Below are 26,099 nucleotides of genomic sequence, written 5' to 3'. Positions count from 1 at the left end.
TTTGCCTACAACTTAAATCTCCCATATACATCATCAAGATATTGTGATTTAAAATCCGCAAAATACGGCACTAAGCTGTTCCTATCCTTTCTTATTGGGGACAAAGGAATGCACAATCACCCCAAGTAGAGAAATAAATAAAGGCATTAACCATTTAGAAGAATTCAAACTGTCCTCTAATTCTTCCAATAACTGTCTCCATTATTCACTCTAGTCATTGGGATTATATATATAAAAACTAGTACTTTGAAAAGCAGATTATACAAAAATACAAGTGATCACCACATAAAAAGAAGCTTTGAGTTTTTTAAGGGAAATAAAAATGGTCAATAAAGCTGCCTAAATGTATACTCGTATATGCAAACCACATATATCACGGGAATTAAGATGCAACTACTTCTTGGATAGTCTGCCACCTTGCCTTGTTTCTCTCTATTTTAGCTCCATTATTACTCTTTCCCTGCTTAATTAATAATTTCCACCTTTTAAGCCCAAAAATTACAAAAAACTTGATCACATTTTAGGATATATGCATGATCGAGTTTACCGAGTCTTGATCACATTTTAGTTATCTTGATAGCCCGATTATAACGAGTCATAATATCCATCTAGCTCGTTCGTATAAATAGCCCGAATTTATTGAGTTACATATCATACTCATTTGAACAAGTACGTTTCTGATTTTAATTATTTTGGGGTATTTTCGAAATCTGATCATTGTATTAAACATTTTTTAAAAAGTTTATGTATGACATAATTTGAATATCCCGGCCAATAGGATAAAGTCACAACATATAGTGTTGCTGTTTTTGGGGAAGGCCTGCATATATTATATGCATGTAATGTAATGTTTGTTGGTCTTTTAACATAACAGCTGATAATTGAATATTCATAAAAGAATAAAATTTTTGTTGTCTTTTGTCCTTTAGTAGTGCATGCCGGCCAAAGGCAAAGATTTGGTCTTTGGTTCTATTTTATTTTAATCAATTTGCTCTTTTTTGTTTGGATGGATAGATAGTTAAGTTATACTCATATGATCAATTAATGGGAACATTTGCCTAAAAATAACAACTTTTTGTTTGCCTGTGTTGGCTTTGTCTTTCCATTTCCTATTGCAGAAAAAACTTATGGAGGCACAAACCGGTAATGGTGGTGGTCAAGTGAGGAAGATTCACATAGTCTATTTTCTTAGTCATGAAGGGCGTATCGAGCAACCACATCTCATCCGCGTACATCATCTCTCACGCAACGGAGTTCGTCTTAGAGGTTGGTAATTAAACCATATATAAATGAATTCATGCCAATTGGTAATCTAGTTAATCATGATTTATATAATCTAACAATGTTTTTTTTTTTGTTATATGGGATATGGTGATTGATGAAGATGTTAAGAGATGGTTAGCGGAATTAAGAGGAAAAGACATGCCCGAGAGTTTTTCTTGGTCATACAAGAGGTATTTTTTCAATCTCCTTCTTTTTCATTTTCCATTCAATTCACAAGGGATTGATTTCAAGAATTCCAATTTATAATTTGATGCCAGTTTAGAGCATAAAGTTGGTTGATTTTTGGTTTTCTTAGCATGCATGATGAAAAGTTGAAATATTATGTGTATTGGCATTTGAGAATACATATATGTTGTTAATATTGCAGAAAATACAAGGCTGGATATGTATGGCAAGACCTATTAGATGAAGATCTTATCACCCCAATCTCTGATAATGAATATGTCCTCAAAGGTTCACAAATTTCCTCCATCACCTTCACCAATGGTAATGCCCAATATCCATTTTCGGGTTTTTGATTAGTAGTATTCACTCGTTTACTTATTATGGGTCTTCTTAATCCGGATTGGAATCACACTTTTAATCCATATAAGTTGTTGTAGCTCTCCAAATTCTTTTGAATTCTAATGGTTATTGTCTCAACAACAGATGTTGGTTCATATGGTGAAAAAGAGGCAAATAACTCTCCCCCATTCGAGATTGATGTCAAAGATTTAAAGATTCTGTTGGCAAAAGAAGAGCAAGACAAGTCGGTCAACTCATCAACAAAAACATCATTCGAAATTGAAGAACTACCTTCATTTGGCTCCGAGACCTCTAATGAAGACACACCAAAGCAGCAAGAAGATTACAAGTTTATTGGCAAAACTAAACATGATGTAGATGTGAAAAGCCATAAGAAAGCAGAAGAAGTTAATTCCATATTGGAAGCCTTACTGAACAAAAGCAAGAACGACGATAAAATTAATAAGAAGGTTGGAAACGAGAAAGAAACACATAGTTCCAAGGTGTTCCCGTCCTCAAATAGTTCATTTGGAAAAAGTAGTAGCTACTCGGGCTTGGGAGCAACTCATATGTTTCTGAATTTGATCACTTGTGGTATTGTGGACACCAATGAAGCGGCTGTCACATCAGTAACTGATAAAAGAAGAAAAAGTACAGCTTCTGCGATGAGTTTATCTTCGGCTAATGATAGTAATATGGGTAAAGTCGTTAAGGGAGACAAGTTCGGAGGGTCTGAAAGGATTTCTAGAGGCCATTGGTACACTTTAGAGCAACAAAGAGATAAAAGGTAAAACTATCAGAATGCTTACTCATTCTAACATTCTTGATTCTGTTATCCCTTTTCCAGTTCTTAAATTAGTACTCGTATTATTCAAAATTCAAACAATTTGAACATGGATAATCAGTTATATATCTTTTCACAGGAAAGAGGGATCAAAGATGAGTTGTAACATCACTGAGTCCAAGAACATGAAGTCAATTCCAGCTGCTTATAAGTTTGTAAATGGCCCTTATTGCTCGTAAGTATGTACTATTATTCGAGCTTAATTGCTAAAATGTAATCATTAGAAAAGCATATTAACATTTCCACAGGGCTAAGTGGCTAACTGCGTAAAGGCGTAGCCAACTCTGATTCAATTTTCAGTATAGGTAACAAATACCGGGATATATACTAACAAACATTTCATATATATTGTTGATGCAGACAATGTGGGAGGCAATTCAACCCTGAGAAACTTCACACCCACATGACATCATGCAGAAGACTGAAATCTTTCACCAAAGCTGCCAAATACAAGTGCTAAAGGAGCCGGGCTATTTTACAGACTAAGGATCATCCATAGATTCAACCGTTAACCTGACATATAGATCACACATGTTAGTTACTTAGAAATCAGATATTGTTTTACTCTTACAATTGATGATTATGTGAGGAAGCTAGTTTTCTCTCCAAGACTCCCACAATCTCGAAATCTTTTCAATGTAAAATTCCAGTTGAAGTATGGCATAGAAGTTCAATTATAAAGCCCACATCTTGAAAGGTCATAATTAGCTTATACCGTAGGCTTGTTAAATACTTAAATTAAAGTAATTCTTGTTAAGAAACTATTAATAACAAATTGAATAACCTATTTACATAAGTGATCAGTAAGTCACCCAAACTATTCAAATGATAGCATTAATATAACCTTTTCGTAATCTAAAATTCAATGTATAGCTAATTACAAAAGAGTCTATCCCTTTGCCCAAAGAGACTATGTCCTTCTGTTTCCTTACTTCTGTTGCAATGCTTTGTACGTAGTTTTCTCCTTGCATTTTGAATTTCTGTTAACAATTCGCATACGGGCAAGGCCCTGTTTTAGTTTTTTTGAATTTGTATGTTACCTTGTTTGCAAAAAACTGTCATGTAAATGATATTAGATGTATGAAAACAGCCATTATATATGAATAACTTGGTCATATTGAAAAATAAAATTAAAAAAAATACATCCTAAATCTCTCATTGTTAATTTGCAAAAGTGCATATAGGTAACCATATTTATAATATTTTGTATCAAAACAGATCAATATGAACAATATTTATTACCATTTTAATTTACTAGCTTCAAGGCTATTGTAGTTCAAAAAAAAAAATTGATGATCAACGAAGTTAAATTTTTATATCTATATTGCCCTGTTACAAACTGTCAAATGAGATGGTTACGAAATGAGTTTATTCTCAAGAAAGGATAACTTTTTGAATCAAGAAACCAAACCAGGATCCGAAATTTCCTTGATAACAAGATTTCTTGATCGATTGATGGTCATGAAACATAAGTACAAATGCTCCTCTAACTCATCAAGTTGTTCACAGAAACTCAAGTCGTTTTTCTTCAACTGTCGACCAAATTCTTCTATACTTTGAATCCGGCTATGTCCCCTCTTGAGCCAAAACTTCGTTGTTGCTTGCATATGCTCGAGTTCATCGTTAAGTCGAGCTACTAATCGACTTATTGTATCCAAATCTCGATTCAATATATATGTCCCTTTAGCGGCGACATCAAGTTGAGCAGATAACTTGGCCAGGCCATTACTTGAACCAAACTTCCTGGTCGCGACTATAATCCCAGGAGCAGCCACGAGAATGGCTAGAGCATGAGTTACAATAATAACCGTTAATGAAACGGTTAACACAACGATAGTGATGGCAGAGCCATATTTGAGGTTGTTGACACGTTTAAGCTTTGCTTGAGCCTTGTCTCGACTCAACTCAAGCCTTTTTAGCAAATTCAAGCATGCGACTTGAACCGACTGGACCCCACGTGGACCTGACGTGGGGATCATGAATGGGTTAAACGAGTTAGAGAAGTCAGCCAACCGGGCTGCTATGATCCGGCTATGACTTACACATGATACTTTTGTGGTTTCCAACGACTTTAAAGCCGTTTTGAGAGATTTATATTTCGACCTCAAATGATTTATATCTTCTAAAAGAGACCCACAAACGACGGAAGCATTGGCGGTTTCACAGAAATAATCTGATAAAAGGGTGTGGTTTTCGGGCTTGTGATTGGCCAAGGTGAGTATGCTGGTGACCGTGGGTTGATCAGGATCAAGCAAGTTCTCAGCAAATAGACGATATGATGGGAGCCGGGCTGCAGCCACCGAGCTTATTGTATGGTTTATAGTCGAACCACCATGGGATGAGTCAAGGACTCGAGTCCAAAAGTCTATGTATGATTGTGTTCTGAATGCATTGGCATACTCTTCACGAACATCTATCTCCAGTGAAGTTGATGGTGTGTGTTTGGCTGTCACAAAAATAATACTAATAGTAAACTAACTAAGAAAATATTTAACTTTCTTGCCAATCTAAATACTGTTTTCTTTTCCTTCCAAAAATGCTAATTAAAAGGATCAATAAACTCTGAGACAATTGTCATCTAGGACAAAATTAAGGAGTTACATTATGGCTTGCTTCTTCTTTTTTTTTTCTTTTTTTTTTTCCTTTCAATTTATGTACATATTTTTATGCAAAAGTGTGTAGGTATTTGGAGCAAATGTGTTGGCATGAAATAATCAAAATTTTAACAAAAAAGAAAAAAACTTGCTAGAAATAAAGAGGATCAGAATGATGATGTTCATACCGTTGCATGCCCCTTTGAATGTCGACATACTTAGCTTAAATTTCATTCTACTTGCAGTCGGAATACTGTGGTTGAAATGCAGTCAGAATACCGTGGTTGATATGCGGGGGAAGTTAGAAATGAACGATGTACGTGTATGCAAGTTTTTGGGATCGAAGCTGAGATGTATGTGAACGGGGATCTTTAGAAAATAATAAAAAAAAATAATTGAAACTTGGGTAGTGTTATTGAAGAGGGAACTTTGTGGACATAAATCGTGGCTTTTATAAGTTGAAAGAAGCTTTCTTCTATTGGCTTGGTATTGCTTGGAAGCATGAAGTTGGGTTTTTGCTTCAAAAGGCTTGTGGTGAAAGTAAACAAGCCTTATCCTTTTACTATTGACATGTTTTTAATTTAAGTCTGCATAGAGGAAAATACAATTCAAATGATCAAAATACAATACTTGATTTTTAAGTTTTGTATTTGTAAAATTGATATTTTGATATATTAAATTTATACAAACAGGGCATATTATTCTATTCATACTCTTACATTACTTATACAAACAAGACATATTATTTTATTCATACTCTTACATTACACACAAATATTTGAGATGAAACTCAATCCCCTTATCAATCTACCCACATAAATGTACTTATATCCTTATAGGTGAACATTTCATTCATTGTCTGGATCCGGTTTTTGCTGGTCTAGTTTTGTTTAAACGTATTTTATCAGCTAATTACTATGGGTGAGCTAGCATGAGGAGAGGTCAGAAGAAATCCGATTATGTTTGTTGGCGGTTCCTTTCCGGTGATAGACATTAGTCCACGCCACCAAATTATCAGAGAGAAATGTGTGAGTGTGTGAATTCATCTACCTCAAATGAGTGTTTATAGAGGCTAAGGAGATAAGGTCTGAGTACTTGTCTCCTGGAGCTCATTATGAGTGTACCTTTCTTGAATGAGATTGGTTTAGTATTACATCACCTTGTCAGGTTGGTCAGCCGTATGTCGTTTGGATGGTAACTTCTTTGTGGTCCAGCTTTAACTGGTCTAGAGCACTATCCGGAGCATGGTTCGGAGGACGATTCGCTCCTATAAACATATTACATATGATTTTGTTGACTACGTCGTGGTGTTCATTAACGTTGACTAGGATAATGTATTATCATACAATATCAAGTTTGGTACAGTTCGGTCGATCTTCCAAATACACAATTAAGGTATATTTCATTCATTGCATTGTCATTGTTAGACCTAAATATATGTTAGGAGGAAATTAATCTTAACCAATTCAACGTAGCAAAAATGGGACCCCTGTCGGGTATATATGGAGGTTGACCGAGTTATTAGGCAAAATTAGAAAAAATAATTACCAAAATGGTGTGGTTTAAAAAGTATTTACCAAAATAGTGTTTTTTTAGAAAAATAATTATCAAAATAGTGTTTTTGATAGGTTTTGTATATCATTTGGCTAAATACTCAACCTTTTCAATTGTCTTTCTTTCTGTTTTGTCCATTTTATCATTTAGTTCATGGAAGGTTTTTAGCATGAGTTTTATAATTGATTTATGACTTGATTCTATATATTATGAAAATAGTTTGTAGCAATCGATATACCATCGTAACCTGAAAATGAAAACATGTTGTCCTCTTGTTTAGTAACTTTGTGTAACCATAATCTGTGAATATAAATTAAAAACAATAGGAAAAGATGAATAAACAAAATATAAAAGCTTTATAAATATTTAGTTATCCAAACTGAATTATAGAATAAGTCATCAAACTCATCATAGGGGCAAAATAAAAGTAATATTGAGGTTAATATAATGGGTAAGTGGTAATATGTAAACTTTTAAAATGTAACTTCCAAAAGTTTGGAGCAAAAACAAATATCTTTTATAAAAGCCATGCATTTTTGTCAATCTGTCATGGTGCATAAACAAAAACCCATTGAAATAATGTTTTTTTTGTCTAATGAATCCATAACCATTCCCAATTGATTTCCAACTTTAAATTATTTTCCTAGATATTTCCAGCATTAAACCAATCTAAATCCCTCGAAATTGTTTCTCATGGTAGCCAAGAGGTTTTGATTTCATTATGTTCAAATCCGGTGGAGTGGATCGAGTATTTTATAAAATCTTACACAAACTAATGCTAAAATTGATAAAATAGAAAGAAAGATGGTTGAAAAGTTGAGTGTTTAGCCAAATGATACGAAATTTAACTAAAAATATCATCTTGGTAGATAGTTTTAACAAAAAAAACACCACTTTAGTAAATACTTTTTAAACCACACCATTTTGATAATTACTTTTTCTAATAACACCATTTTGGCTAATAACTCGAGGTTGACCATTCCTAACATGACACCAGGGCCTTAACCAGTAGATAACAACCTGACAAATAGGAAATGTCGGGAGAAAATAAAACTCAAGAGAGTGAATTGAAGTCCACGTAATGAATTATACAGAAAAAAAAAAAGTGACGGTTTACAACATCAGACATTCCATTTAATTAATCCCTAGGTAAAAGCTACCCCAAGTTATAAATAAGTTGATTTGCAAAATGGTAAAAAAAAAAAAAAAAAATAGAGACCATAATTTTACAACCACTTGGCCCATCCCTCCAATGAACTATAGCCCAAACTTGTTAGATCAAACAACCAACTCAACCACCATCACAAGCATTTCTCGACTTCACAAAAAATAATCAGGTGTTCTTCTGGTTACATCAGGTTCACCTCTTCGGGGAGCTGGTTCAAACTGCATAGTGTATAAATTTATTTTCATGCGACCATCATTGATAACCTTGAACAGATCACAATTTTAAGGGCAATGATTTCTGCATGTGACTCACATAGAAAACATAAATAGATCAAAAGTGTTTGTGAATCAACCACCCAACTTTTGAACCCGTCCTAACAATGTACCCATTTTAAATTGGCAACCCACCCATTTGGTCAGCCTAAACAAGTTCACAGGTTCATACAAATCAATAACAGTCACCAACTCACCATAAGCATTTGTACAAAAATATGCTACTTTGTTAACCGTGGTATCTTGCAAACTTGGCCCAACTAGTTCACATGGGTTATGCAAGTATAAAACATTCCATTCCATATGACCTAAACAAATTTTAGCCTTCTAGCCAACAGGTTTTACCCTCGGAAGGAACTGATAGACACTAGCATTAGAGGTGGTAAAACGGCCATACTCTTATTGATATAGTTTTTGGCAACCTTTTTGGATTTGGATATGCCATACTCTTATTGGGTTAAAGAGAGTGATGTGGCATATTGTTATTGGTGTGGAAAAAAGGGTGACATATATGATAGTCTGATAGGTAATGTTGATTATTAAAATGAGGGCAGGGGAACACCTTTCTATATTATCAATATAAAATCTAAGAAGACCACATTCCACCTGAAGCAAAGCTCCTCACAGTCATAAGTCATAACACAAACACACACACAAAGAGAGGAGAGAAATGAACCTGTATGAATGTGTGGCCTTTGCAATCATCAACCTCTAATATAGAAGCCATGTTACCACATCGATAACAATAATTTGGCGCACTAAAGATTGTCACAACCTTTTGGTCCTGTCATAAACAAACACCAACATGTAAAACAGACATGAATCAATAGCAACCTCAAGATCCAAAAAGATTCTAGTACTAACATGTCCCCAGTTGAATCCCTCCATCACCAGCTGGTGAGCTCTAGCAATGAGCTTTAAGCCGTTTGTATGGTTAAATTGCTCTGAAATGTCCTGTAAACAGATTTAACAAAAAAAATCAACAACTCCATTTCAGAGCTCGAGTTGAAACATTATAAAGGAAGATGGTGTACTTGGCCAAACGTATATCCAGCTCCACGAGGTGAGATACCCCAACCACAACGGTCATCTGGATCAGACCACAGAAGATCACACATTGGGCCTTCGTGTGGGACCTCTTGCACACGATCAAAACTTCTTATACTATCAAGCGTTTCAATGGAAGGTGACAACCCACCATGAAGACAAAATATCTCTGATTCAACCTACAAACAAGAATGTATAAGATTAATGTGCCCTAAAAATTAAATGAAAGTTTTCTCAATGGTTCAAATCGATGCCAAAAGGTAACAAAACTAATATAAGAGAGGATGAAAGACAAAAACGTTTTTTGTTCCATTTTTACAACCATCAGCTAAAAAATATATACTCACGGCAGAAAAAGATATAAGAAACAAGCACACGGAATACGCATAGCATTCAGAATTTCAGATTAAAGCTACATTGATAGCCATTACTTTAGTCATCAAAACAAGAGAGCATACTAACCAAAGCAGTCAATGGGAAATAATCAAAAAGATCTGTAAACATCTTCCAAACGTTGGCAGTGCCATACCTGTAAATGAACAGTTATCAGCAATAAAAAGTAAACCAAGAAAAGAAAAATATCTATTGAAGATATGTTTGGCAATCAACCAATTCAAAGCAATAATAAGACACGGTATTTCATATACAACAACAAACAAATCTAATTAGCATGGATTTAGAAAAAGAAAAGAGCAAACAAAGACTCATGCCATGTCATATCACCAAGCCAATACAACCAAAAAGGTGAAAAAAGCAAAACAAACTGATGGAATGGAGCTTATAACTGTCTTTCCTGTAGACATACTGACAAACCGATAAATTAAACTATTTGCACAATTAACATTGACAAAGACAAGTTGGCAGCATATAAAGTCTCGGTCAACCAAAATTCACACAAACACAAAACACATACAAGCCAAGAGTTACAGCATATAAAGATAAGTTGCAACAGGGACATTTCAGGTAACAGCTTTAAACTAGAAGGAAGTTATTAATCCATTATAACTTGGCAGCATTATTGCCAGGCACCAATCCCTGTTTCAAGAATTACTTTAGACATCTTTTAAACTAATGAATTGAGATTCCTCGAGTAATATATATGCTATGAAAGTACAAGGATGCAAGGCACTCACTTCCGGAGACATTCATCATAAAACCCATAGACTTGTGTGATCTGTCAGCATATATACTAGTTAGTATGCATGTACAAATAATTCTCAAACATATAATCATAAAACCCAATTTTGGTGCTTCATATCTACAATTTGGGCATTAACATCATTACATTAGGAAAGCAATGACTACAGATTTTTTAATTAATGAACAAGGCTAAAATCAGATAACGCAACAAGATACCTGTCGACTTTCATGGTTTCCTCTTAGAATAGTGATCCGCTGAGGATACCGTACTTTCAGAGCCACCAAAAGCTGACCAAAATAAAATTAGAATAGATCAAGATAGATTAAAAACATCATATTAACAAGTAGATAACATTAACTCCATTCCCAGGTAAGTAAACAGTGATACAGTCATACAAATGCATATATATTTAACAAGAATCCTACCAGATCAATGCAGGGCGGTTATAGTTTTGAAATTTTGGTCATGAAACACAGCCGGCTTCGCAGACCGCGGGGTTAGTATTATGATTGGTCATGGTGGTTTAATAAACCGTTTTACTTGGTGGTGCTTTTCAAGTAAATATTATATTTTTGTAAGATTTTGACTTTTTTTGTATATTGATGATGTTAACTAAATTAATTAATGTAGATAGTAGTTGAATGGAAGGGTAAAATAGTATGTTCTATGTTTTTTAAAATTAAATTAAGACTCATATACTTTATAAAGGACTACAAATAATCATCAGAAAAGCATGATTAAAGTTCTACTTACCGTAACTGTTTCGACTGAATAATAACCCCGATCCACATAATCACCCATGAACAAGTAATTTGTATCTGGACACTGCAATTAAAGATAGAACATATTAAAGAAATGCAGACTGCAGGTTAAACAACTGAATACCCATGGAGTTCACCAATATCTGTTTGATCAAAAACAGAACCCAAAGTTACTACAAAGAACAGTTCTTACATCCAACAAATACCTTTCCTCCAATACGAAAAAGTTCAGCAAGATCATGAAATTGCCCATGAATGTCACCACAGATAGTCACAGGGCTCTTTACGGGCTGCACATGAAGGGGAAGATACAAAGAATGATTTAAAATCATAGCCGTGATACATACAAACTATTTCTATTTAAACCATAAAAGCTCACACTAACTTCACAACTAGACACTTATACCTGAACATTGCTTTCATCCATCAAAATCTCTTTTGCCTTCTCACATAATGTCTTGACCTACATCCACACAAAAAAAACATGTAACATAAACTGATTCTGCTAGAAAACTAGGCACCAAAAAACCTCAAAAGTGCATATCAAATCCTAGTTAGAATTCTAAAATCAACTGTAGATTTGTAGTAGAAGTCCCAAACAATTGGCATGTCTAGAGTTGTAGCTAGGGGCTAGCGGCGGTAGGTGAAGGTAGAAATTGGCAGTTTTTTCAATCTTCTTTTAGGCAGCTTTCAAACTTATGACTTTTTTTCTAATAGCTACAACCGAGCATGCTTTTTTGTTTCAATGAGAAAGCTCCGGCTCCAAAAAGACCCTTGCCAAAACACAATGCATCGTGGGTACGTTCGGCAATAGTAACTAAAGCTAGAAGCTTTTTATTCATCCTTACAGGGGTTCTTGTAATTTCTTCTATGAACTGTATTCATACAGAGCTAATACTTTACTAGGAGCTTTAATATCTTAAACACTCTTGTTCACCAAAAAGAAATCCTATTTATCGAAAACCGGATTTCCAAGAAATCATAAATAATAAAGAAAGAAAACCTTCCAACATAATAATTTAATTATTAGAAAAATGATAATGATAGTAAAATCACTGCTTTTAATCAATTGGTGAAATTATCAACAATAAATTACCTCACACAATATAAACAACATCTTATAATTGAGGAAACCCTAAATTCCAGATCCATGGCATAATAATAATAATAATAATAATAATAAAAAGGAAACCCTAGAAATGGGGGGAATGAAACCTCGGGTTCGGATAAAGGCTTGCATTGAATGAGCTGTGAAATCTGTTGGTCCAGGTTTCCATGGCTGTTGTTTGAACCATCCAGATCTACACTCATTTTCGCCTTTCCTTCCCTGCTGTATCTCTATTTTTCTGTATGTATGTACGTATGTATAGGTTTATTTTGCAAACGTCCAGATATATGAGTTTGGAAATATTATTAAACAAATACCAGTACTTTTAATAGTATTTTGTTAATTATTTAATGAGTTAATTTCATATATACCCCTCTTAAAACATGAAATTACCGATATATAGAAATAAAAGTAAGAAACTGCTAAACCCGGTTTAAGGAAGGAAGGGAAGTCGGTCGATTTTTGTAGATTGTTGTGTTGTTTTTTTGTTTGAAGTAATTTGAAGTAACTTTTACATTTTTTCTGTTGTGTGAATGTAAATTTTATTTGGTTTATTGTATGTAACTAACCAGTTAAATTTGAATGATTAATGTAAAATTTTTATGTTGACCAATAAAAAACTTCTACGTGGCAGCTCATATGGTGTGCCACATATACACTTTTACATTAATCGTTCAATTTAATGAGTTAGTTATATACAATGAACCAAATGAAAGTTACATTCACACAATAGAAAAAGTGTAAAAGTTACTTACACCCCCATATACTAAACCCAACAAAAGATACCAACTTAACATTTAAGATTCTTTTCTATGTTTTTACATTTACAACCTCCCTCCCTCTTATAAAATCTATGGAATTTATTTGTCAAGCGAGACATGATAGCGTATGCCCATTAACAAATAACAACTAGTTCTATCGAAGCATTTAGGACGTTTGGCTCGTTTATAGTCCATATGCACCTAATTAAGGCGATGAAATTACATTACATCAGTATTATCCTAAGAGTTCAGGGATGCAATTTTGTCGACAATAAAGTTTGACAATTTTGTCGACCACATAAGTTTTTTTTTTTAAAGGGCAAATTATCCTAAGAGTTCACACGGATGCAAACATTCGGGATATAAAGAGAAAGTTACAAATTAATACGGTCATCTGTCAATATAAACTACTAATCTAGCTCATGTAAAGGACAAAAATGGGGTTAATTGCAATTAGTAAGGTATTTAACTTAAAGATTTCCTATAAAAATTTGAGTTTCATTCCTCACATTTGTAGGATGGATTATACAAAAGTTTTTCTTAAGTCTTAATTTCTATCCAAAACATTCGTGTAACTTAGGAATAGATTAAACCAGTTTGTCGTTAAAAAAACATAAGACGTTTCCAAAAAGTGAAATTTGATGTTCAAAAATACATATCCATGACGAAGACAACAACGGCACCAAGTGGCTGCATATGTGATATGTCTACTTGGTTGTGCTACTACCTGAAAGCTAAAGTTGCAAGGTAGCACGTTCTTTTGCACCTTTAAACTTGAGAATGACCGTTTGTATTCTTGATCATTGTAGAGATCAAGCAATACGTATCACAGTTTTCACAACGTGCATTAGATAAATGACTTGTTAAATAATTAGCCTTTTTACATTAATAAACACTAGAGGGCAAGTAGACCATACATCAAGGGTCCACGGCAAATAGGTGTTTAAAGTATATACATTATGCAAAAAATGTAAACAGAATATCAAATATTTGTTAAATAAAACATATGATCTTTTGTCTGTATACTATCATAGCTTACGCTTCCACCCTCTCTTCTCAATCAAATTTGTGGGGATGTTAATCAGCTAAAAGTCTTAACTTAGAGCGGCTTTTTCAATCAAATGAAAGAAATATGTGTGATGAATGAGTTCATGGACTTCCACTACTGTATCCCTAGCTATTCCAGAAGAGGCACCTTCAAAGATCTTAAACGGGGTTTCTCGAGCTTCATGGTACATGTCACAACCACTGCAGCAAGTGCACAAATAGCGGGCACAAGACCAAATCCGTATCTTGAAATAGAAAAACATGAACAAACCGGACTGCAGTCCTTCAGGGCTGTAGAGGTAGCTGCAAAATAAACACTATTTAGTCGTGATTTAGCCAAGACAAGATCATTTTGACTTTGTTGGTCAAACTAGGTGATTTCACATTCAAAGTTTTTGAGATTATTCACAAATATAACACTGATATTGCTTGATGCTAGAACAATAATGTTTCACAAGATCAATAAAATGTATTTTCTGCAATGCCTTTTCCACGTTAGGAAATCTACAGGAACGTGAAGTTGACAATACATGACCACAAAAGTCAAATTATATCATTCTGCTTTAGCTATAAACAAGGGACTTACTTTGATATGACTCAAGTACCCACAGAGCAAGCCCACATGATATCTTGTCAAGGAAACTCAATGATCCGTAAACAAATGCACAACCTTTGACATCTTCACCGACTAGGTAGCTTTGCATGCTTACTCCAGTGACCTATCATGTGATGTATACTTACTAGTTACAAAAGTTTAAGAAAATATTAGCAGAGGTGGCAAAATGCGTTGGGTCATGAGGATTGGGTAATTGGTCAAATTTCGAGTTGGCTCATAATACTTCCGTTTAAACTTTTGAACATTTTGTAACATGTTTGCTAAATATGAGTATATGACTGAATATATGTCAGCGGAATAATGTTATAAATATTGAAGAGGTATCTAGTAGGTTGTATGTGCTAGCAATACACTTTGGGCTAACTCTCAACATGTTTGACTAGTTCGACTCAGACGATCAGTTTCCTTTTCAAATGGCCTTTTTTTCGCTTTACCCATTTGACACATAGTAAAGAAGTACTGTAATATAACTTAAATAGACCCATTCATAAGTTATGAGTTGAAATTAACATATATATGTAGCAGTTTCAAGAAAGTGTGGTACCGTTATGAGTGCATTTGCAATACCAATGACTAATGAAAGTAAATACATCATTTCCTTCATGTTAGTTGGCATAAAGAAAATGGCTGTGCCACAAAGTATCCACAAAATCCCTCCAACTCCAAAGAATACTTTCAAGCGTTGGCCGGTCCACGTGAGTTCCTATACAACACATAAAGCAAAACATATGAATTGACAATGAAGAGTCAGGCTAAGTATTCTAAATTGTAAAATGTTAACGTGGGTATGTAAATTTTCTCAAAAGGTTAGCATATGGCGATTTAAATTCAAATCCAGAACATGTTCTCTTTGACTCTCAAAGATCAAAATGTATTAATAGTAATATTAAGATATGAGGATGGAGAGGGGACCTGTAGTACAATGGATACGATGAAGCTAAAGATGTAGATCATGGCTGGAATCTAGCAACAATACACATATAGAGCCAAAAAATGAGATACAAATGAAATACATCATAACAAATACTGTTTCATGGTTGAAATCAATGAAAATTTTCTATCATTCATGAAGTTCGTGTAAGTACATACCGATGCTTTAGATGATAGGGCCATCCGAAGATCATTAACGACATAGAACGCAAGGAATGCCTAAATTCCACAATGAAACTAAAGTTTATGCCTTTTGGGATTCTTGAAAAGATCATATAAACCGGCTACATTTATGGTTTCCAAGAGTGAAAACATATATGAATTGGTGTTTCTGTAGTATTGTTTATATAGGCTGCTAGGGTTCCCCCCATTACTCTTTTTACATAATGTCAAAAGATTTGTGGAAAAATACCTGTGAAACATTGGTAATTAGCCGTGTGAGCATATAGACGAGAGCAACTTGATAGTATAGAACTTTCTTAAACCAGTAAGTCCATGATATCTTTTGATAAGCATGGCCTCGAGCGTCTTCTTTCAACCTATAAACAAGTAAATGTTAAAAACTTTATATATATATATATATATATATATATTATATAGGGTAATACTCCGGTGAGAACAGTCTTAAAATAAGAACGGTGAGAACACTTAAAAAACATCATTTTGATGCATTAAAAGTCCATAAAACTAACATAGTGCATAACTAATTATCATTATTTAAGTGTTTAACAACACATTGATCCATCGAAATCGAAAAAATCACGTTTTTTGGTGGATGCATCATTTTGAAGAATATGCATCCAAGATGGATGCAAAAAACAAAAAACATGATTTTCTTGATTTTGACAGGCCAATGTGTTGTTATACACTTAAATAATGAAAATTAGTTATGCACTATATTAGTTTTATGGACTTTTAATGCATCAAAATGATGTTTTTTAAGTGTTTACACCGTTCTTATTTTAAAACTGTTCTTATATATATATATATATATAGGTGAAAGTTATTTTAGGACCACTCCTTATTTTAGGACCAATTAGGACATATGGTTTTTGTAACTTACACACAACCATGATCATCTCCAACCACCACCATGATCATCTCCGACCACCACCATGATTTTCCGGCAACGGGGACCACCAGAAAATCGTTTTTAAGTTAACTTACACATGTGTAAGTTAACTGAAACATGATTTTCCAGCGACGGCGGTGGTCGCCGGATCCGGAGGACCATGTTTTTGGTCGGAGATGATCATGGTGGTGGTGGTGGTGGTCGGTGATGATGATTATGATGTGGTCTTAATTGGTCCTAAAATAAGGGGTGATCCTAAAATAACTCACCCCTATATATATATATATATGTATATATATTATATATATATATATATTGTCAGACTTACTGTCCCACAAGACATATGAGCATATGTTGGACCAGAAACAGAAAAATAACATATATAGCTTCTGAGGTAAATCCCTGACGTTGAAATCACAAATTTCTGTGAACCTAATTTTAATTGCCATACCACATATAAATTTGTAGTATAGCATCTTAACTTATACTGTGTATCAACTTGTTTGAATTTAGAATTCAATCATACGATATCAAGGTTCAAGTTTGCCTCATTGATCCAAAGAGTCGGCGTGTATAAGTTTTTCAAGAGTGTGGATACCTTGGCTCTTTTGTCCCAATGTGAAATACAGCCACAAAGCAACATCCAATGAATATTGATGAGTATGCAATCCATCGATACTGTCCACTTTTAAAGTATCAATACAATGAAAAGCAAAGCAAAACACAGGTGAAAACGACTCTTACCTGATTTTCAATATCCTCTGTGGTTTTTGAAGGACGTATATGGAAGACCGTGAAGGCAATTGCATATAAGCTCAGGTTGGCAACCTTCAAATGCATATCAAGAGAAAAAAATAGTGGTCATTCTTGGCCCCTTTTGTAGCTTCCTTGCATCTGATCTGAGTGTTCTGACTCATTAGGTGCATTGTACCAATCAGATGTAGGAAGCCAAGAAGGGGTTCATTTATGAAGATTTATAATGGCAATACTTTTGTATGGTTAACTAGCTTTATTTTAACCAAATGATGCATAACACATTATATACATGCATTGCTTACCATCGAAAACGCATTCCGACAACTAGTCAATACAACCCTGCTTGTTGAATTAAGGGTGATACAATTCACCATAGACCTACAGAGCAGTCATTAGTTAGTACACAAGAAATAACAGCAGAAGGAAGTTATATGAACCATATTTATAAAAAATCAAAAGTAGGAGAAACAAACATATGAACCAGTCGCTCCAATTTAGATACATTAATTTATGAATGAGTCAATTTGGATGATGTTTTATCTTAAGCTGGTAATATAAAAGAGTTTAGCTATAAGTGAACTGGTCAAATAGGTTGAAAGTCGCCAAAATCTACTTTTATTGCATACAACTACCTTCATTCAAGAACTTGATCCTATTCTTTTTATAATCAATAGCTACATGGATTATTTTACTCCTATGGGTCAACCAAAATGCCCTGCGTTGACATGACATATAGTATGATTGACATCTTTTAGCCAGAACCCGTTTTTGACCTGTTTCCCTCCCTGCCCTCTCTAGCCACTTCTAATGTGAACAGTCAGCAGTGACTACACAAAATGCAGATGAACCCAAAATGCATGCCTTACAAAACACAGAAAGTTGAACAATACCAATTTGTGTTTTAAAGCCTTAATTAAGGGAATCTTAATCATGGCTGTAAAAAACAAGAAGCTAATAATCCAGATGATAATTCAGGGGTTTGGGGGTAGTCAAATAAGCAAACAGTTACATGTGTGAGACTTGGGTAGCAGCCCATCCCACATTGAACACGGCTGCGAAAAAACTGTAACCAATTGTTTGCAATGAAGTTGATTCACTGCCGAAAATAATACAAGGAACACAGCTTCCAAATACAGAAGAAAATGAAACAGCTACAAGAATTGACCCTGCTCCGTGCCATATCTTAAAATGTCCGAACCTGTCGATCTACAACATTCACCAAAAAAACAAGTGGATGCATAACATTTCATAAAAGTATAACATGAGTAAATCTCGCAAACTACTAAATCTCACAAAGTAAATACATATGAGATTATAAGTAGAAGACACAAAAGACATAACAGATACAAAGAAAAATCAAACAATCGCAACATTTCATTGTTGGGGAAACTTCTATCAAAACTCACTTATATGCCCAGTATCACCATCATAAGAATTTCCTACTAAACGTTAGTAATAGAGGGTGCCAGATGTTTGTTTACGCCAACGTATATTAGATGTGATGCCAACTTCGACATGTTCACTAATGAATAGGTTGATTCGGATTATGCTATTGTATTTAATATTTTAATGGGTCATATGCGCAAAGTTAAAAATATTATCTGAAGACGAAACTGGCCAAATGGGCTGAACATATGAAATGTCATCAAGGAGTGTTTTCTTTTCCAACTATGCATCCCCTTAAACGGCATAATAAAAAAAATCAGACTATTGTTGAAATAATGCCATTTTTGTATTCAAAATCGCCACATCAATTATTTTTATAAAAAAAAACCTGACATGTACAAAAATGAGTAGTTTTGCCTAACCCATTTGACCACCTTTTTTTACAATAAGTCACATTAACTTTATTACTGGTCAACTTACAACACATACTCAGCCATACAAAGACCCGCGTACTACCATCACCATACGTGGTGTAAGATGACGGAGACCACTAGGACTTACCCCACCCAACTAATTGTTATTCTAAATGTAGCACTTTTCAAGGCTTTTTAATGCAAAACATGTCAAAAGAATGAAACAAGACGCATTTCTAAGATACCAGTTCACCAGCAAAGATAGTTGTCAATCCATCAGCTATCTGACCAGAAAGCATAACAGTAGCAGCATCCCTTAAATACAAAAACAACCCAACATTATTTTGGTTTTAGTATAATATATATAAATGAAACAGCCAGCAAGACGACACAAACCCAACACAGATAAACAGGTTTGCGTTTTTGTGAAGCAGGTTTGGGTCATAAATTAACCAGTTGATACGCCTAACACGTTTAATTATTGGGTTGGGATTGCATTGGTATCACATCATGCGACCCATGCCATTTAGGACTACCAAGAAGAACGTTAAGTACGTAGATTAATATAAATTCATATTTTACTTTGAAATATGATAACAGTTTTATTAATTTCTTGTTATATTTATTCCTTAACATTTAATCTATGTGTATCTACAAAGTATCTTATTCTTGTTAAATTAATATAGGTATTTTGGAAAACCCAGCAATTAATATATTGTCCCGACCTGCCCACATTTTGGTTGAAAGATGATGATCATGAGAGACCTTTGTGATGATTTTACATGTTTAATACTAGTAATTAGACTAATACTCGTAATATATAAAAAAAATTAAAAAGCGTTGAAGCTAGCTAACAAATTAAGTTAGGAAATATATATACCTGGGGGATAAACCAATATCGGTGATAAAAACCAAAAGATAAGTAAACCAGCAGGCAGCTGTTATGTCATTTAGCATATGACCCACCCCATAAAACAACACCGACCACCTCCCCACCGCCTCCATCTCATTTCCGGCCACCAACCCATTACGTTGATGATCCAGCATGATATATATTTAATTAATATACACTACTCTCTCTGTATATCTAGCTATATATACACGTAATCTACAATAATCCTAACAAAAAAAAATACTCGTATGATAATAAAATATAATATCCGGAAGAAGAAATATAATTGTATTGGATCAAATTTATATTTAATGACGTAAAAACACACACCGTATAGTATTAAAAAAGAAAAGGATCAAGTCTTTTTAAACACCCTTTATCACTTTTTTCAAGATTCTTAACATTTCTTAAATTTGTGTGTGCTTCAAAAGAAAAGAGAGAGAGAGAATATCGTTACACTTTAAAATAGTAAAGAGAAAGCAATGAAGAAGACGGCCACTGAATGGAATATTATGTATATATAATATTGGACAACGTAAGAAAGAAGAATGGGGTAGTCGTATTAAATTAAAGTTGGTAGAGTACTTAGTATATCCTATTAATTTATGGTGGTGAATTTCAAGATACAGCACCAGACGCCATCTTTGATCTATATATCTCCTTTATTGAGAATTTCTCACCACTGCACTGAACAGATATATATGTGTGAGAGAGAGATATGTTTGGAACAGGGATAGATAGGGATGGGGATATATATATATGGGGGTCGGATGGAGAGCGAGCGTCAAAGTTAAACCACCGCCCATATGAACCAATGTAAAATTAAGCTTATTAGTGTGACGTACGCGCGTTGTGGAATTAATTTAAATACTACTATAGTATACATACATACGTATCTGTGATGATAACATATAATATATATGGGTTTTAGTTCGATTAAAGGGCAACCAGCTGGTTTATCGTTGTGGGCTTTCGAGCAGCGAATTTCTTCGATGAAACCGTAGATTTCGACTACTCGGCGTTGGTTATAAGTGCGGATGTATAAAATCGTTTATAGTCAATGAGTTATCCAGGATAACCAGCCCTTATTCGTACGTTGTTCTTTCAACAAAAGGAAAAAAGTCTTCGGTTGTTGATCAATATAATTGTCTACTTTCTTTGATAGTTCTCATTGTCTTTGCTATTGTACTAAAAATAGCGATTAATCTGTCGATTGCGTAGTTCACTGATAGGCAGTGAGGTCAGATTCTTGATGAAATCCCGATAGACGTTATTGTGTGAATTGCGTCACGATATAAGCAAAACTTACGTGACTTATCTTCCATTCACAAGTAATGTAAGCAATATAATTAGTTGCCTTCCTCGGTTTATGATCAATGGCAAGAGTTGGCTAAGTTGATTAGCGTAAACAACTTCATTATGGTTGATAATATTTGACATAGCATCACCAATCGTGATAGTTACGAGTACCACATAATCATCAAGTGTACGTGTACTGTGTAGGACCAACATATATAATAGGCAATGCCGCACCCAGTTTATTACAAACTCAATAGACACTTCTGAATAATTCACACCATTTACGAACTCAATATGAAAGCCACATACCCACCATAGAGGGATTGGGTCTCGTACCTGGGAGCATAAATAGTGGGGAGAGTCACATGAACAAAAATATAGGCCTATAATCGATAAAACTGGAACAAAAATACGTTACAACATTTGTTTGGGAATGAGCCTTTAATTGGACTAAAGAATAAAAATATAGACTCTTATATGGATATGGGCTCTTGCTCCATTGCACACTGACACAGGCACACGGCCTAATATTTAGGCCTGCTCTTAAGACCAATAAAGACCAAAAAGAGAGCACCTTTTGTTTCAAATAAAAAAAATATTGACCCTCACATAACCTATATGCATCGTAATCTTTACTCACTTGCAAACATAGGTCTTTATTGAAAAACGGTCAACACAATGTTATTTTAGACTTTAGTAATGCAACATTTACAATTTTCTGTCCAGTACATTACATAACTAATATACAGAACATTTGACATTGAAGAGAAGTAATGGTAGAATACCCATAATCCTACAAAAAAACATCAATCAATATCATGATGCAGTTGACATGATAAACAAAAAAGTAACAATACCTTTACTTATACGCCTGGTTCAATACCGTTTGAACATACATCTCATACGAATAATGCACCATGTTTTCAACAGTGTTTTCCGTCTCCTCCACCCATGATAATACTTCCCTATCACAATCTTATAACTCGGCCTTGTCTGCACCAACATCCAATACTCCGCTAACTTTGGTCTATCACTTATATATGTTTTCTCCAAACCCAAAAGGGTTAGTCGGGCCAATATAGGAACCAACATTACATCTGCTAGTGTAAACTCATCGCTGGCTAGGTACAATGTTTCTTCGAGTTGCATTTCAACTTCATCAAGGAGCTTTATAAGATGTTGTTCACTTCTTTGTAACACCTGCGGGTTATGTAATTTCTCTTCGGTCTCATAAGCTTCTTTAAGTTTGGTATGGTAAGCAGCGGCTAGGTCAGGAGCCTCCGACATTCGAGCAATAATTACACGTCTTATAAACTTGGATACATAAATGTGATACTTTTCGGGGATGTGGGAAAGGGTGAAAAACTTTGGGTTCCATTCTTGTATCTTATACATCCATTCCACAACTCTTTTGCTACTTTGTTTTATTATGCCGCTGCCTGACGAGACAAGTGCAATCCTCTCAATATATCTGTAAGATTTTCATGTTACAATGTGTTATTGAAGTTCTTACAATCTTACCAAGTTAAAAGTAGAAAAATTTAGTGTACAAACATTTATATAATATTGTACTAGAGTGAAATGTGTCAAAACACGATGATAACAGGTCAATAGTAGTTTGGACTGGAACGGGTCATTCTTAAGTATGGGTAGAATTGGGTTGGTCCATCAACATGGTCTTGTCCTTTTTAGTGATGTAACTAGCTAATGTTAAAAAAGGAAAAACGTAAGAAAACTATTTTATTCATAGAGGAATCTATCTCCCATAAAATAAAACGATTTACAAAGTATAAGCATTTGAAAACATTTGAAGCAACTCATTACCAGTTTAACTGATTTCACCCATCTTATTTAACTTCTCTGTTTGGCCCATTATGAATAAAATACAGCATCCATGAAACTGTATAATAGTCACAGTTTTAAATAAGATAAATCCACCATGAAACTTGATGTCTAGGCCTATATAATTTACAAATCTAAGTTAAAACAGCCAAATGATCCATATTTTAACTCGGCTTCTACTTATAAGGCTTTAGAAACTTTAGTACGCTTATTGCGATTTCTAAAGTATTCTTTACGTTTGAGTTTTTTCCTTTTTACCTATCATTTTTAATATTGACGAATTAGCATATAAATCGTTTCCCAAATAATCCCATCTAGTTCAGTGTCAAACTTCAAAAATTATACTAATAGACTAACTTGGATGTGTATTATATATACAACATACCATATGAATTTATGCTCAAGTACTGTAAATGTATGGAAGAAACCTTACTGAATAATTTCAATAGTGTCGAAGATAACATGTGAACCGTTTTGAAAAACAGGGACCTTGGCAGATGGATTCATCCTGAAAAATGACGGATCCATGTTCTTTCCTGTAACGGGGTTGACATGGTATGATGTGTAATCAATATTTCTTTCTTCCAATGCCAACCTGACTTTCTGGCTGTCTAACGAATACGGGTGATGATACAGTTGCATCGCGCTTCCTTCCACGTAGTCAAAAATCTGAAGATTTAGTAAGCAATTAACATGAAAATGTGATTCACAGAAAACAGCTTTCAACTTAAGCTGCTTAAAATATAAAATGTAAAAGATGCTTTTAAAGTAGACGGAAAGACAAGGGGGAATCTGAAGTATTTTGTATATCTTTTAACGAATTTGTTCGGTATCCGCTTTCCAGATTATATAAAGTGCCATTTACATAGATGGAAGTCAAGTCAAATAAAAGTGACCATCCAACTTGTTTTGTTACATCTTTAAAACCAAATACTTCCAGTTTCTAATACTTGTTAATATGTCTTTTAAGTTGAAATACATTTTGTCCTAAAGAAGCCATAAAAGAATCAAAATTTGTATTTTCTTTTTGAGTTGGAAATGAAATCTTTTTGATCTCATGAGTGAAATTGTATACAGATTACAACTTTTTTTTGAAAAGACAGTAAACTTATACAAATTACAAATTTACAACTATCTATCTAAAAAAAAAAATTCGGAAAAACTTTTATCTTACCAAAAATAAAATGAAAGGGGACCACATATTTGTAAAACCAAATAATCATAAAACTATCCCAAATAATCATATTCATGAATTCAACTTTTTGTTTTTTCGAGAACTGTCGGCTAACCCAAGTAATACCAAATTCATCCATAGCAAAAAAAAAACCTATTTTAAAAAAGGAAATTGACAATTAACTGTAAATAAAGATAAAAGGAATCCAAGCTCAAAACTTGAGGAAATCAGAAAGTCAAACCTGGATAGTAAACAAGAATGTTGTAACATAAAAGCAAACCAAAATAATCAAGGAAAAACAGCGTACCTGCTGCTGGAAATATAGATGCGCTGTCCTTTCTTTTCCAATAATAATAATAATGTTATGATGATTTGAAAGTTGAGAGAAATGTGGGCTTGTGGGGGTTTGAAAACCGAAAGTGTAGGTTTGTGTTTGATAAAAAAGAAGAAAGCGACAGAAGAATGTGGAAGAAATGGGTTGGAAAAAGAATGGAAACTGTAATAATGTACAGCGTTTATTGCATAAGGTACATTTCTTTTATGGGAATCTATGCGCTATCTAGTACGAGTACATTAGTATATATATTAAAAACAAAACATCGATTTACGTGTAAAAAATATTAATGGGCTATTTTTAATTTCTTTGGGCCCGTTTTTATATTCTTAACGGGTCATTTTCATTTAATTTGAGTCTTTTTTAGTTTTTTAATTTTAGGCTTGATTAACGTGCCAATTTTATTTTCTCTGGTCCACCTTTAGTTTTGGGCCTTATGTTTTGATCTTTGTTTTACAAAAATGACTTATTTCAATTGAACATTATCATTTTTTAAAGTTTGTTACATTTATAAGATTATTTCATCTTATTACACGTGAATTATTACGTTATAACAGTATTAGGTACACTTCAAATATATACACGTAATCATCTCTGACTATTAATTTGTAATACTTATTAGTTTTTAATTTTATTTCCGTTGATGCTTTATACCGTCAAATCTCTTTGATTAATAATAGATTATTAATTAAAAGATCAATATCAACTCAGTTATTCAAACTATATAATGTTTTCCGAGGCAACGCCCGGGTGACGTATCTCCTTTCTATTAAATGATAAATTCTTTTTAAATAATATCTTTAAAATCTTCATAAAATATTAGATAAAACATGTGGAAAGATTAAAGATTAAACATTAAAAAAAAAATAGTAAAATCCATATATTACTATCTAGGCTAATCTTTAAAAGAATATATAGTTTTCTTCTATTATTATACACTAAAAAAATGCAATGTCGGTTTGAGAGAAAATTTAACTAATATTTACGTTAACAATGGCAAATCTGTATGCTTTAACCATTGCTGAGTTGTCCTTCTTTCTTATAGAGTACTTTACCTAGAGGATAGAGATGTGGAATTTGCCCAATGTTTCCAAATTAGTCCAACTTCGGATCATTAATGGGAGGTTCTCTTTTCTCTCTCAGAATGACCCCTCTTAAATTATAGGGGGAGAAGTGATAACTAGCTAGACCATATTAGGATATCACTACAGGCACGGACTACGCAGGAAGTTGTGATCCTAAAATGAACTAGAAAAATGAACCGAAATTCAATTTTCCGAGCATACGAGAAAAGAGTCCA

The 26,099-nt window shown here is 33.9% G+C and overlaps 4 protein-coding genes across 7 annotated transcripts; all 4 read right to left on the bottom strand.

Annotated features, from left to right (window-relative positions):
• Window positions 1-3,965: 3,965 nt before the first annotated feature.
• LOC122594609 (UPF0496 protein At3g49070) lies at window positions 3,966-5,616 on the bottom strand. The gene is made up of 2 exons (XM_043767045.1): window positions 5,415-5,616; window positions 3,966-5,078 (listed from the first exon to the last, which is right to left on the bottom strand). The coding sequence occupies exons 1-2, from the start codon at window positions 5,458-5,460 to the stop codon at window positions 4,030-4,032; spliced, it is 1,095 nt and encodes a 364-aa protein (XP_043622980.1). The 5' UTR covers window positions 5,461-5,616; the 3' UTR covers window positions 3,966-4,029.
• Window positions 5,617-7,843: 2,227 nt separating this feature from the next.
• LOC122594674 (serine/threonine-protein phosphatase PP2A-2 catalytic subunit-like) lies at window positions 7,844-12,550 on the bottom strand. Of its 2 annotated transcripts, XM_043767100.1 has the most exons (11): window positions 12,385-12,550; window positions 11,576-11,632; window positions 11,376-11,459; window positions 11,162-11,233; window positions 10,624-10,695; window positions 10,401-10,441; window positions 9,730-9,796; window positions 9,255-9,446; window positions 9,085-9,174; window positions 8,897-9,004; window positions 7,844-8,166 (listed from the first exon to the last, which is right to left on the bottom strand). In XM_043767100.1, exons 1-11 carry the CDS (start codon window positions 12,478-12,480, stop codon window positions 8,101-8,103), a joined length of 945 nt encoding a protein of 314 aa, XP_043623035.1. In that variant the 5' UTR covers window positions 12,481-12,550; the 3' UTR covers window positions 7,844-8,100. The 2 variants fall into 2 exon arrangements, with proteins under 2 accessions (XP_043623035.1, XP_043623036.1); XM_043767101.1 differs by lacking the exon at window positions 12,385-12,550 and having other exon boundaries at window positions 11,363-11,459.
• Window positions 12,551-13,974: 1,424 nt separating this feature from the next.
• On the bottom strand, window positions 13,975-20,440 carry LOC122594673 (major facilitator superfamily domain-containing protein 12-like). Its single transcript, XM_043767099.1, has 12 exons — window positions 20,139-20,440; window positions 19,504-19,573; window positions 18,469-18,665; window positions 17,762-17,837; window positions 17,448-17,531; window positions 17,302-17,381; window positions 16,044-16,170; window positions 15,791-15,850; window positions 15,614-15,664; window positions 15,246-15,404; window positions 14,672-14,804; window positions 13,975-14,388 (listed from the first exon to the last, which is right to left on the bottom strand). The coding sequence occupies exons 1-12, from the start codon at window positions 20,303-20,305 to the stop codon at window positions 14,216-14,218; spliced, it is 1,377 nt and encodes a 458-aa protein (XP_043623034.1). The 5' UTR covers window positions 20,306-20,440; the 3' UTR covers window positions 13,975-14,215.
• Window positions 20,441-21,690: 1,250 nt separating this feature from the next.
• LOC122593158 (glutathione S-transferase TCHQD) lies at window positions 21,691-24,913 on the bottom strand. Of its 3 annotated transcripts, none has more exons than XM_043765526.1 (4): window positions 24,773-24,913; window positions 23,725-23,960; window positions 22,307-22,920; window positions 21,691-21,785 (listed from the first exon to the last, which is right to left on the bottom strand). In XM_043765526.1, the coding sequence occupies exons 2-3, from the start codon at window positions 23,931-23,933 to the stop codon at window positions 22,326-22,328; spliced, it is 804 nt and encodes a 267-aa protein (XP_043621461.1). In that variant the 5' UTR covers window positions 23,934-23,960; window positions 24,773-24,913; the 3' UTR covers window positions 21,691-21,785; window positions 22,307-22,325. The 3 variants fall into 3 exon arrangements, with proteins under 3 accessions (XP_043621461.1, XP_043621460.1, XP_043621459.1); XM_043765525.1 differs by lacking the exon at window positions 21,691-21,785 and adding an exon at window positions 22,086-22,242 and having other exon boundaries at window positions 24,773-24,912; XM_043765524.1 differs by lacking the exon at window positions 21,691-21,785 and having other exon boundaries at window positions 22,086-22,920; window positions 24,773-24,912.
• Between the last annotated feature and the right edge of the window lie 1,186 nt (window positions 24,914-26,099).

Source organism: Erigeron canadensis, chromosome 3 (assembly GCF_010389155.1).
Source record: "Erigeron canadensis isolate Cc75 chromosome 3, C_canadensis_v1, whole genome shotgun sequence".
NCBI classification, from domain to species: domain Eukaryota; kingdom Viridiplantae; phylum Streptophyta; class Magnoliopsida; order Asterales; family Asteraceae; genus Erigeron; species Erigeron canadensis.
This window is presented reverse-complemented; position numbering and strand designations above follow the sequence as displayed.